The sequence below is a fragment of the Schistocerca gregaria genome, chromosome 8, assembly GCF_023897955.1.
Source record: "Schistocerca gregaria isolate iqSchGreg1 chromosome 8, iqSchGreg1.2, whole genome shotgun sequence".
Classification (NCBI taxonomy): domain Eukaryota; kingdom Metazoa; phylum Arthropoda; class Insecta; order Orthoptera; family Acrididae; genus Schistocerca; species Schistocerca gregaria.
Genome location: NC_064927.1, coordinates 245175989 through 245190212, shown reverse-complemented (window position 1 = coordinate 245190212; position 14224 = coordinate 245175989). Strand labels below are relative to the sequence as shown.

At 42.3% G+C, this 14224-nt stretch overlaps 1 protein-coding gene across 28 annotated transcripts in view; it reads left to right on the top strand.

The window, feature by feature from the left end:
- Positions 1 to 14224, top strand: part of LOC126283983 (collagen alpha-2(IV) chain-like) — a 164515-nt gene that overhangs the window by 107100 nt on the left and 43191 nt on the right. For 21 of the 28 annotated variants that reach the window (XM_049982465.1, XM_049982458.1, XM_049982477.1 and 18 more), the window contains exons 2-3: positions 2095 to 2230; positions 9938 to 10190. In XM_049982465.1, coding sequence (XP_049838422.1) covers positions 2095 to 2230; positions 9938 to 10190 — 389 coding nt within the window. Of the gene's footprint in view, positions 1 to 2094; positions 2231 to 9934; positions 10191 to 14224 lie in introns of all 28 variants that reach the window. The other 7 variants (XM_049982456.1, XM_049982455.1, XM_049982454.1 and 4 more) reach the window with 1 other exon arrangement.

Sequence of the window (14224 nt, the reverse complement as noted above, 5' to 3'; positions counted from 1 at the left end):
CGTCTCATGACACATCATGGTATGGAAGTGGAAGCTAAAACAAAAGGACCCTGAGAGGAAGAAACTGGAAACTATCTACTTGTGGCATTACGAAAAGAGGTTAGACATAAAGTACGTAGCTGATGTACGAAGTGAAGAGAGGCTTCTTATGTGCGGCATTACGAAAAGACGTTAAAAAATAAGTATACAGATAAAGTACGAAGTGCATACTAACTACAAAGCACTACAGTGGATAGAAATGTATGTAAAACCCTTACTAGGAAACTGAAAGATTAATGGAACATCTTCTACGGTGCCATGACATAATAATAGGGACAATAGAAGGAGTAGTAGAAGGGTGAAATTTTAGTGGCAGTTGGAAGTAATTTAATAGCGATAATAAAGAACAACGGGGGTAGTGATGTGGAAATAATAGCAACAGAGAGAAGGAGATCTAAGGCAGCCGCGGGCTAATCGAAAGTTTGATGACTCTGAGAAAAGCGACTTTTTGCGCACCTCCCTAGACCGAAGCCCATTTGATCTGTTGCCATCAGATACGCTTTTCTCACAGCAAAATGTGATGACAAAATGTGAATCTCTCATTGTGGCTTCCATATATATGCAGAATATACAATCCTCGACCATTTGTGCTTTCGGATGTCACAATCCAAAACTTAGCGATAATGATTCCACCAACATGCATTGCATGAATTAGGAGCTCAATGCTGTTATCAGTTTTGAGAGCAAGGAAAAACAGAGCCTTTCTCCTGATTTTCTGCCTGGAGACAAGCTTGTTTATCCGATCAAGTATGAGCAACCACAGAAAAAATCTTTTATTGAGATTACCTTGCCAGCAGTCTTCTCACCGACGTGAAAATATTACCAATTAGTGGCAGTCCCGATACGACTTGTGGATGTTATGTAATCCTTACGAAACTCCATTTCGTGAAACACGCGCAGTTGAAGTGCGAGACTTAATAAGTAATTCTATTTATGAAAGTGACTTTCAAAACTGATTAATTACTGCAAATGGAAGTTTATTAGCGAAACGGCTCCACTCACTGAGAATCGTCGACACGTAATCTGAAAATCCTATAAAAATATTGCAACGGTACCTTGATACCAAAACGATACAATCATGTAACCAGTCATTCGTGAATTTAAACATACTTTTTCACGAACGTATCTTATAAAGTTCATACAGGTATTCATTAAGTGGATGATATATTAAGACATTTTTTATAGCAAAAAATTAGCTTTTATCACGTAACTCGAATTTCACTAAAGTCCCAGAAAAATCTGTCTGCTCGGTCATAAAAATTACGTAACTTGTTTTTCGCTAGGTATTCATATGATTTCATATTTATAATTATAGCACATTTTACCTGCGAAGAAAACAAGAATTCTGTATACCAAATGTCATTTAATTCTCAAATACGTCAAATTTAGCAATTTTTCGTGGTTTTCAAACGTTGATCTACCTCCGTTGCTTGTGACTGGTCATCTCCTCGCATGCCTGGCACAGTTAAGATTGGAAGGTGTTATCATATTCTGCAGGTTTTGACATTAGACATAGTAGGGAGCACTGCCAAAGTGTTCCCTTTGGTCTAGAACAGAAGACTAGTTGATTCGTGCCAGTTTGTCTAAAGAAACATTACTAACAGGCAGAATATGTTTTGTCACTGCAACCACTACCGTCTCAGTTACGGCGGTACTTTAGAAGACCAATGGAGATATAAACAGCATGTTTAGTTTAAGCTGAATATTTTTAAACATTTTTAAACCGAATTTTATCATAAACATAACAATATTATAACTGAAAGGCTATAACGCTCTTTTTTTAATATTTTCATGAAGTTTCAAGTGTCGTATCACTTGGAAGATGTTGCTCACAACTAGGCAATCGCATGGCATTTATCCCAAATATTCCATGCTATGTGTGTCAGACGTTAAGCTAAACGAGCTCGGAACACAACATATCAGAACTGAATGTAACAAACAGTTTGTGTGATAATTTACCGTCTAAATTCAGTCTTTTTATTTGTACTATGTCGAATGTGAACATCTGCTGATACAAAGGCATTACATGTTAATTCATTATTTCGTTTTCCACAGGTGCTGATAGTGACGGCTCTGCTATCAGCCACGCACGCACAGGACGCCAGAAGAGACGGAGATGGCGGCAAAGAAGTCATAGTCGACATCGAAAACGAGGACAAGACGCAGTATCACGAGCAGAACTTTAATAATAGTGAGTAATCTTCACAGCTCTGTTTATTGGTAGGTTGAGGAATATTGTTGGGGGATGATGGGGATGGGAGATGAGAGGTGCACCTCCAAGTGCACGTACCTTGGTTCCGAAGTCGTTTCCATCTAAGAGGGTACTTCAGACAGTGAGTTACACAATAATATGGCAGATCTAGTACACTACACTTCAACGTGACACAGATACGTTACACTGTTTCTCAACATAGTCACCGAGTAAGTCTCTGTAAACAACGGCCAGAACTTTGTACCAATCGTTCAGTACCTTGGCGATGGGAATCCGTTCAACAGTCCAGAGCCATTATAGAACCACTGTGTAAACGCCTTCATCCACCCCCTCCCGCTATCCCCCACACAGCTGTCCAGCTTACCGAAAAGATGGAAATAGCATGGTTCAAGAAATGGACATCACGATCAGCATCACTAATGTCTATGCGGCATTGGTCAATTTCTTGGCACCGTTTCTTTACGACATTTGGTCCGTGTTCCGACAGAATTTGATGGAGAATCTGAGTGTATTTTAGATGTTTTGACCGCAAGGATCGTACTTTTCTGCATACTACAGCTTTGGAGTACGTTTTCAGACGTCACGCCATTGCACTCCCACATTGTGCCACACCTGTTATCCCTACCGCAGCGGAAATAAGTATGCAGGAAACCCGGAAAGTGTACTCTCCTCTGAAAATCTGACATACACTCCTGGAAATTGAAATAAGAACACCGTGAATTCATTGTCCCAGGAAGGGGAAACTTTATTGACACATTCCTGGGGTCAGATACATCACATGATCACACTGACTGAACCACAGGCACATAGACACAGGCAACAGAGTATGCACAATGTCGGCACTAGTACAGTGTATATCCACCTTTCGCAGCAATGCAGGCTGGTAGTCTCCCATGGAGACGATCGTAGAGATGCTGGATGTAGTCCTGTGGAACGGCTTGCCATGCCATTTCCACCTGGCGCCTCAGTTGAACCAGCGTTCGTGCTGGACGTGCAGACCTCGTGAGACGACGCTTTATCCAGTCCCAAACATGCTCAATGGGGGACAGATCCGGAGATCTTGCTAGCCAGGGTAGTTGACTTACACCTTCTAGAACACGTTGGGTGGCACGGGATACATGCGGACGTGCATTGTCCTGTTGGAACAGCAAGTTCCCTTGCCGGTCTAGGAATGGTAGAACGATGGGTTCGATGACGGTTTGGATGTACCGTGCACTATTCAGTGTCACCTCGACAATCACCAGAGGTGTACGGCCAGTGTAGGAGATCGCTCCCCACACCATGATGCCGGGTGTTGGCCCTGTGTGCCTCGGTCGTATGCAGTCCTGATTGTGGCTCTCACCTGCACGGCGCCAAACACGCATACGACCATCATTGGCACCAAGGCAGAAGCGACTCTCATCGCTGAAGACGACACATCTCCGTTCGTCCCTCCATTCACGCCTGTCGCGACACCACTGGAGGCGGGCTGCACGATGTTGGGGCGTGAGCGGAAGACGGCCTAACGGTGTGCGGGACCGTAGCCCAGCTTCATGGAGACGGTTGCGAATGGTCCTCGCCGATACCCCAGGAGCAACAGTGTCCCTAATTTGCTGGGAAGTGGCGGTGCGGTCCCCTACGGCAGTGCGTAGGATCCTACGGTCTTGGCGTGCATCAGTGCGTCGCTGCGGTCCGGTCCCAGGTCGACGGGCACGTGCACCTTCCGCCGACCACTGGCGACAACATCGATGTACTGTGGAGACCTCACGCCCCACGTGTTGAGCAATTCGGCGGTACGTCCACCCGGCCTCCCGCATGCCCACTATACGCCCTCGCTCAAAGTCCGTCAACTGCACATACGGTTCACGTCCAAGCTGTCGCGGCATGCTACCAGTGTTAAAGACTGCGAAGGAGCTCCGTAAGCCACGGCAAACTGGCTGACACTGACGGCGGCGGTGCACAAATGCTGCGCAGCTAGCGCCATTCGACGGCCAACACCGCGGTTCCTGGTGTGTCCGCTGTGCCGTGCGTGTGATCATTGCTTGTTCAGCCCTCTCGCAGTGTCCGGAGCAAGTATGGTGGGTCTGACACACCGGTGTCAATGTGTTCTTTTTTCCATTTCCAGGAGTGTATTTGTTGCGTAATTGTCTGAGCGTGCGACGATCTGTGAACTTACTTTCTGAAGACACTACATAAATAACAGACATTAGATTATACGCTGAATTGGTATCATGACTTCATTTAGTAAATCAGTCTATACTGCAAAGTGAACAGTCCTCGGAATACGTCTAGACAGAACTAGAATCAAATATCTGCATAAACTATCTGTTTGCTTGTCATCCAAATCATTCTTACTTGAAGACAAATTTCATCTTTCATCTAACTGTACGATCTACTCTCAAACAAATGAGCCGACGATTACATAAATATTCGCAAAATAATTGACAAATATGAACGGTATCATTTAGAAAAAGCCCCAAAATCCCTTTTATCTCCAAAAGGAAGCAAAAGAATTCCGTGGTAGATAATCACAATGTTAACGACCTGACGCTCCTTTTGCCCCTTACACGACGAAAAGGGAAAGGTATACACACTGTTATTCAAAATCTCAGTAAGACAGTAACTTTCGCATTATTTGTCACTGTCAAGTAACATTGATTATGTCCAAGAAGTAGGGACGAATATTAAAGTGCTGTAAAAGGTACAAAATTTATTGAAAACGTAATTATTTTACAACACATTAAGTAACTTCTCCCTTTTATCTATGAAAAATTATATCCTATATATGACCACCCAATGCCGCAGTGCACCGAGTAATGCGTTCATTGAAGTTCTCGACGACGCGTTCGCAAACATCTGGTGGGATGCCGTTACTAACCCTTTTAATTTCATCCTTCAATTGCTGTATTGTTTGTGGTTCGTTCACGTTCATTTTTGATTTCGCAATTCACCAAAAAGAAGTCACTTGGTTTAAGATCACATAATCTGGTAGATCATTCCTGGTTGCCACACAAAGATACAATTTTTTGAGAAAGCTTTTCACTCAGCAGAGCAATCGTTTCATGAGATGTGTGACATATCGGACCATACTGTTGAGACAAAAACTCTTCATTTCATTAATAAGAGGGAAAAGCCAATCAGAAAGCATGTTTCCGTAACAGTCGCCGTTCACAGTGACGGCAGCTTCCTCATCTTTTTCAGGAAAATTACGGGCCAATCACTTCTCCTACCCAGAAACTACACCACAAGGTCGTGCGTAGTGGATGCATCTCATCTTTCAGTCACTCGCGGCTTTTTGTTACCTCAATTTTTGCAGTTCTGCTTACTGACGTACCCACTGAGGTGGTTGAGCGCCTCATCTAAGAGAATTATTTTTTTGTGAAGTTCTCGCTGTCCGCTTGTCAAGCTAACACCCATAGAATAAACTGATATCTCTTTTCATGATCTGCAGACTTCAACTCCTGTGTAAGTTGAATCTTGTACGCAAGCTTTTTCAGTTCTTTTGAAAGGATTTGACGCAGTGAAATTGTTGACAAATTCAGTTGTTGAGCTCGTCGGCGAACCGATTTTTTTGGGCTTACGATCACATTGTCACGCACAAGAGCAATGTGTTCTTTTGCTCAAACAGAACGTGGTCGTCGTATTTTCTTAACGTTTGAAACAGAGCTCGTGGTCTCAAACTTCCGTATCAACTTCCGAACTGATAATTCGGTTGGAGCAGCATTATGTCCGAGTGTCACACGCAATTCACAATCGGTTGCCACGGGACTTTCACTTTTTTTAATGACTTTTTAACACTTGGATATGTCGTTCAGCTGTCATCTGTCGCATGACAAAAACAAACATCAGACAACAATTCTCACCACAGAGAAGCTGTCAGGCTACTAATGGGAAATAGAATACAACTATGAAACGGACAGAAATGACACTTTTTTCGAAGACTATAAATATACTGGTTCAAATGGCTCTGAGAACTATGGGACTTAACATCTGTGGTCTTCAGTCCCCTAGAACTTAGAACTACTTAAACCTAACTAACCTAAGGACATCACACACATCCATGCCCGAGGCAGAATTCGAACCTGCGACCGTAGCAGTCCCGCGGTTCCGGACTGAGCGCCTGAACCGCTAGACCACCGCTAAGTCACCGCGATTCATGATAGTATCATGAAGATTACAAAAGGCAGGACATGGTTTTTAATTGGGTGTGTGATGACCATGAACGGCAATCCTTGTTCTGCAATGTCCTCCCACGTAGATCATACGGTTGGTAAGAAGTTCTCGTGGCTAGGCATTATATTCGTAAATCAGCGCGGTCTAAAACTGTTGGATGACAGTTCGTGCATGTGGGTGTTGTGCAATGCGTCGCTCCAACGCATTCCATACGTACTCAATCGGATTTATGTCAACGGGTAGGCCAGTCCAGTCGCTGAATATCATCTCGTTCCAATAGCTCCTCTACTTGCACTATTCGACACGTTTGCGCATCGTTATCTGTAAAAACAAAGATAGGACCGACTGCACCTCTCAAAATACGCAAACAGGGAAGAGGTACAGTTTCGTAGTAACGTAGAGCCGTGAGAGTACCGTGTTCAAAGACTTGGAGATCAGTACGCCCTTGCAACACTATGCCTCCTCATACCGTAAACCCTGGACCACCGAAACTATCACGTTCGACAGCGTTCGTGGTGCACTGTGTGTTCCCAACCCACGTCATGTGAGGATACGTCCAGCATGGAGCACACGAGCTGAGCATTGCGAAGAAGCAAAGCAGTACGTGCACGTGAATCAACGAGCATCCAGCAATTGGCGATCGCCATGGTGGAGGAATGGAAAACCCTACCACAAGAAGCCCTTACCGTCCTTGTTGTCAGCATGGGAGCACAATACAGGATACACGTTGCCGTTCGTACTGATCACACACTCTATTAAGAAATATGTCCGGACTTTTGTAAAGTCTAGGGGACCGTCATAAATCGATGTTCCTTCAGTAATGAAAGAATGACTTCTGATAGTCTCATTTCGTATTTCTTTCAGTTACCTTCTGTACTATACCGCAGCAGTTCTTTCCTTGTATGGTCCAGGTTCCATCGAGCTATGTTACTTGGCAGTGACATAGTTCCGTCCTTAAGTTTTTGCACTCCATTGTAGTATGAAGAACGCGATACCCACAACACAACGCACTTATTCGCCCGTTTACATCACGTAAAATGGGTCGATCTTAGATAATTAATGCATTTCAGTTCACTTACATGTGAGATAACATATTTGTACACAAGCTGAATCACTTAAAAGTTGTATAAGTTTCGTTTCATTAATCTTTCAAGATATCGAAAAAGTTTTCGGCACATGATAGAAGGCAGAGGAGCACGTAATTCAGATGCAAGTTAAGTACCTTAAACTCTTATTTCAACAGAGATATTGAAGGACGTATTAAAAATACGTTTAGCTCAATTAAACTGTCCAGGATGTCTCCAGACAAATCTTCGCTGGTCACGGGGGTTAATGCGAGGCGGTACTCAGCACTGAAGACAATTCTACTCCAGTAAATGAGATTCCAGGACGTGTCTGGACACGCCCTGGAGAGCGATGGGATACCAACCGGAGTAGCCCGACTAACAGGAGAGGTGGTCTTGGGGTCCATTTCTTTTCATTGCAGGACCTCTTGGGTTGTCATCCACGGCCCCCTTACAACACAGCGGTACTTCAACGATACTCATCGCCCCATTTTGTTGCTCTTCATGGCAAGCCATTACGCGTACATTTACGCAAAGCAGTGCCCGCCCACAAACTGCGACAGTTTCTTCTCGTTGTCTTCGTGCCTGCCAAACCCTGCCTTGGCCAGCAAGAGTCCAGGACCACTTCCCAATTGAGAACGTTTGGAGCATTATGGACAGGGTCCTCCAACCAGCTCGGAATTTTGACGATCTAACGCCCCAGTCTGACAGAATTTGGCACGATATCGCTGAGGGGCCGCCCACCAACGGTATCTAACAGTGGCAAGACGAATAATTGATCGTCCAGGTCCAGATGTGGACCAAAGCTTTATACACTTGCTCAATTTGTCAAGCGCTTTCTGCTGAATTAATAATCCGATTTTTCTGAAGTTATAATCATTTTTTGGTCTGTACAAGTACATAACATCTACTGATTTATGTTCCATTCGGATTATTCCCTTTTTTTTATCTTCGAATGAATATTATTGAACGGCTAACACGAGGTATGGTCGTAGTTTCATGGTGCGTATCCAACAGCTTCCAAGGACACCAAAACTTCGATTTCCCGTATTTCATTCAGTTCCTAACCGAATTTAAAAAAAGTAAGGTGCTACTCGTTAAAATCTGTAATCTAATGCTAAAGGTTTAACACAATACGTCAAGTAAATCAAGTACTTTTTTATTTCATGCGCCTTGTTCCGGAGGACAAAAACAGGAGCAAATCTACGCGGACATGGAACGAATCATTACATGGAATTAACATTAGAAAAGTTAATTATAGATCAAGTAAAATTTACACAAGTCATAAAGAGACGACAAGCTGCTGAGTATGTACTAACATAATCAACAATGTGAGACAGGAATTTGAGTTTTGCAGGAACTCCTGAACAGAATAGACGGAGTAGGCTTAAGGAAACTCTTCAGTTTAGATTACTGCTAAGATTTCCATTTGTTGTGTTATCTTATCGAAAATGGATGCAGTAGAATACTGAGTGTGTGTGTGTGTGTGTGTGTGTGTGTGTGTGTGTGTGTGTGAAATCTTATGGGACTTATCCGCAAAGGTCATCAGTCCCTAAGCTTACACACTACTTAACCTAAATTATCCTAAGGACAAACACACACACCCATGCCCGAGGGAGGACTCGAACCTCGGCCGGAACCAGCCGCACAGTCCATGACTGCCGCCCCCTCGACCGCTCGGCTAATCCCGCGCGGCAGCAGAATACTACACGCCTTTCTTAACAATAGTCAAGCAGGTGGCATCCAGATGAAAATTGGAATTCTGCATTGTATTAACTGACTGTTACCTGCTAATCCCAGAGAATAAGCTCACATTCTTAACAACAAACATCATTAAGGAAAATATACATTGAGAGGCAACAGAAACTATGTGTATTTCTTGAAGCAGCATAACTCATGGTGGGCAAATTAACCGCATCTGAGAACGAGAGCACTTAGCGACTTCCAACAAAATTTACACACAGTTTCAAACCAATACGAAACTTCTTTTCGCTGATATCACCTACAAATGATGAAAGAAAAAAAGTTTATTGCTTACTACATTTTTCTATTCGTGCAGTAAGACTGCAGCATCAGGCATGACGTTTTCACTTATTATTCTTAACTATCGACTCTATTCCCGTCAAATCTGAAAGACAGTATCCTCATACACCATTAAATTTACCTGCAAAATTATTTCATTGTATGACAGATAGTTTAGAAGACGTTTCCTACATAGGGTTTCGATGCTTTAGCGAGTCGAGTATTAGGGTTTACTGGTATGTGCTAATATGTATGCGGAATAAAGAATGAGCATCATTCCCTTGGATCTCTCTCTCTCTCTCTCTCTCACTCTTATTAAATCTCATACACCAGAACCAGTGTCCTTCCACAGTGCTCTGTTTCCTGATACATCTGTTCGGTACTTACGCACCAGAAGCATGTGATCAATGTATCTGAATGTGCGGGTTTACTCTTGTGTGCTCAGCAGGTGCTTACGAGTATGGATACGAGGTGGGCCCGGACGGGCAGTTCCACCACGAGAACCGCGGACCGGATGGCGTGGTGTACGGCTGCTACGGGTACGTGGACCCAGAGGGCAAGCTGCGAGCCACGCACTACGTGTCGGACGCCTGGGGTTACCGCGTCGTGCAGCCGGGAAGGCCTGTGGAGATCTTCCTCCACCCACACGACGAAGGACACGACCACGGCGGCGGCGAGGAGCACGGCCACGAGGGACACGGGTATGTTTTCTCCTCTTCCATCAACATTGTCATCGTCTTTTCATAAACATCGTTATCTTCGTCTACTTCCTTTCATTACACCCTTTTCTTAATAATCTATTCCATTATTTTCGTCATCTTTACCTCGTCTTTTCATCACAAATTTTGTCTAAACCATTACAATTTTTAAAATCATCGTTCTCTTCACCTCCTCCTTTTCATCATCACCATCATCTTCACTTTTCCTTATTTTTTTACCATTATCTTCATTACCATCATACTCTTCATATTTTGTTTTATCGTCACCTTTTTCTTAATCATTTAATCATCATCATCATCTTTGCATCCTTATTCTCATCAACTGCAGCATCTCTGAATTCTTCTCCTCAGCAGCATTATCATATTCTTATTCGTATCAGTAGCTTCTTCATCGTCATTTCATTCTAATTATCATTAATATTGTCTGCTTTTTACGTAAGAATCCATCATTGTCTGTGTCTTCTTCTTACATCATCTTGTTACAAATCATCATTCTTCATTTCAAACGTCATTATGTCTCCCTTTTTACCTCTACTATCATCATTAACCTCTTCTTAGTTATGATCTTCACTTTCATTGCTATCACTTTCATCGTCTTTGCCATAATTATCTCCTCAATCATTATTGCCATACTCTTACTTTTTATCTTCACATTATTACGTTCTACGTCTTCAGCATTGTTGTCAACATCATCATTATTTTCCTCTTATTTATCATTTTCATTTTCATTGTTACCATCATTTTCATCATCTTTGTCGTAATTATCTTCTCAATCATCATTGCCATAATCTTACTCTTCTGCTTCTCATCATTACGTTCCACTTAATCAACATATTTTCATTTTCTTTTTTTCTTCTTCCTTTTTTCTTATCATTTTAAAAGTATCTCAAAAAAAGGAATAGATAAATCGGGTTTAACGTGTCGTCCATGGAGTGGTTTATTAGACCCATAATCGCTAAAAGGTATGAAGAAAGTAATCAACTATGCCTTTTATTGATGGAATCACCGCAACATTCGTAAGAAAATGCAGGAGAAACCTTTATACATACGGCTTAAAAGGTAGTTCAAGCTCGCTCCTCCAGAATTCGACTCTTGTGTCTCTTGACCGCTGATCCTCGTCTCGTGGGACGGGCCACAAAAGACCCTTCTTCGCTTTATCTTCAGAGTTCTGTACCGAGCACGGTGTTACACATCCTGGATCAGAAATGGTCAAGTTTCAGTTCGGATGTCCGGCATTATGTTTTCTATAATTTTCCTAAATCACTTCAAACAAATGGCGTTATGGTAAGTATTCTACCTCTTGCTAACTAAGAAGCCGATGTAATGATAGTCACTTACCTACCTTATCATTTCTGTTTCAGTGGAATTTTCTAATTTTGCTACCGAACGTATTGTCTAGACCAGTTTTCTGGGAATTAAGATCTTCTGGTTCCCGACTTGTTGCGGCACCTCGCAAATTGACGTGTCAGCAGCCTGACATTGCATTGCATTAACCTTCGCTCCTTTTCCTCAGAGAGCTATGAGACCCAAAATCGCCGAAGGAAACATGGCCTGGAGCGAGATTGGTTTTGCTACTGTGTGTCTTCATTGTTTTTCCTTTTTTTTAATTGTTTTCTTCATATTTGACAAGTGCTACAATCAGGACAAAGAAAGCAAGGAGTAATATGGTTATGAAGCACATGGGTTTCCTGTGGTCCGTGCTTGTCTCTAGTTCTAACGTTAAAAATCTACATCCAGAAAGCGAAAATTGGACAAATACTCTGCATACCAAATACGTGAAGATCGACATTAGAGTCCTCAGAGTCAAATACATACGAATTTACCATTTTAGAATGTATCGGACACGCGATGGCCAAACATGAGTAATATACAGTGTGTTCAAGAACAAAGAGGGGAAAATAACAATGAAAGACAGAGCATAAACTTATGGAATTAAAAATAATAAGAGCTAGCAATGCAAACTTTTTCTTTCACTTGTTTGTTTTTCTTTAGTTTCTCTGCTTAGAGCGCTCTAAATCGTGCTCATCAGCGCCCTTAAAAATTATCATGTGAACGTCGTTAACACACACAAGCCGTAAACTAAATAAAATTATGTTTCATCTTTCTCACTGTTTCTCACATTATCAGACACAGTCACTCTCCAGCGCACAAAACCGAAAACTATTAACACAGTCCATCTGTTAAAATACGAATACAGGCCCAGAAAAGACAAACGGAAATGGTGGCTGTCTGATCACTTACATCTACATCTACAGCTACATGCATACTTCGCAAACCTTTGTGAAATACGTGGCAGAAGATGTACAGCATGGTGACAGATGTTAGGTCTTCATCCTGTTCCATTCGCGTATGGAGGGCAGGGTGAATGTTTTAATGCCCCTGTAAGTGCCGTGATTAGTTCAGTCTTGTCTTCTCCGTCGGCGGTTATAGGCGCTGCAGTCTGGAACCGCGCGACCGCTACGGTCGCAGGTTCGAATCCTGCCTCGGGCATGGATGTGTGTCATGTCCTTAGTTTAGTTAGGTTTAAGTAGTTCTAAGTTCTAGGGGACTGATGACCTTAGACGTTAAGTCCCATAGTGCTCAGAGCCACTTGAACCATTTTTTTTCTCCGTCCCTATGGAAGTAATAAGTTCACTTAAATCATAACTAGGCGAGCCTAAAATCCTCTACACACACTACTATCTCCTGCCCCACCGTTGACGGTCAGACGGATTGAAATTAAGGATTGAAGATATCGGTGATAGGATTCACTGCTTATATTCTTCTCCTCTGTGAAAATTAGGAAGAATGACAAGTCGCGTCCAGTGTCAGGAATTGTCTACTGAGGACATAATACGGATACAAAGTAAACTAAAGAAGTAAAGAGGAGTATCAGAAACGACTTTCGTGAAAAATTAACTTCGAAACTGAATATCATGTAGGAGATGAAGTGACTGAATTTCTATTGTTCAGAAGCAAAACATCGCACAAAGGTCGCAGCAAGGAGTAGGTAGGAAGTAACTAAGTAAATCTGAAGGGAGTAGGCAAGAAACTAGTAGCAAATATAGTCTCTAATTTGAGAAAGAAATTTGTGAAATGGTGCTGCGAAAGCACTCTTTAAGAAAGTGGAGCACGTGCAGTAGAAAAACCGGAAAAGAAGGGAATCAAAGTTAAATGTACTGATAACACAAGAAATGAAGAGTTTCTCCTGAAACTCGGCGAACAGTGACATGTAAGGAAAACACTAGCTAATAGAACGGTGACAGGACTTTTGTAAAGACATCGGAGGATAACTTCCATGGGCTTACAGGGAGGTTTAGTAGGGAAAAATCGTAAGGGAAGCCAGAGATCAGAACAAATGGGGACGTTGGAAACACCAGTCTCAGGTAAAGAGATTAGGTCCTAGCAGCTGATATAATACACTAATTTTTATGAAAACATCGAGATGTAACATGTTTCCGAAGCGAAATTTATGTCAAACATTAGGAACGTAACAATACTCGTACAAAAATGATTATGATTGTACACCTATACATAAAACTGTCAGGATTCAGTGTGGTGTGGCATTCTCTTCTGTGGCAATTACAGACTCCAAATATTCCATGATTTAATCATCAGGAGGTTTATTGTGACATGCGCACAAACGGTGATGTCGAGTATTTGTGCAGACTGCGAACGATGGTAGTCAGTAGTAGAGGCAAAACGATTCAAAGGAATGTTTACTTTTCTCATGTCCATTGCTGTTTTTCTCTTACCATTTCTAGCAGGAAAACCACATCAACACACAGAACTAAATTCAGCAACTACATCCTAAACTTCAAAAGACAGCTGTTTCAAAGTACTTTTCAATAAAAGTACCATCAAACTCTCTAAGAGTGTCGACAAAAAGGCTGTTTCTATTTTTAAACCTTCACAGTATATAAGCGCACTTTCAGCGCAAACTACGGTGTTAACACTCGCAAATGTATTAGGTGCTTAAACACTCACGCAAGCTTTAGCTTCACATGTAATACAGACTCAAACATTTCCTAAACTAT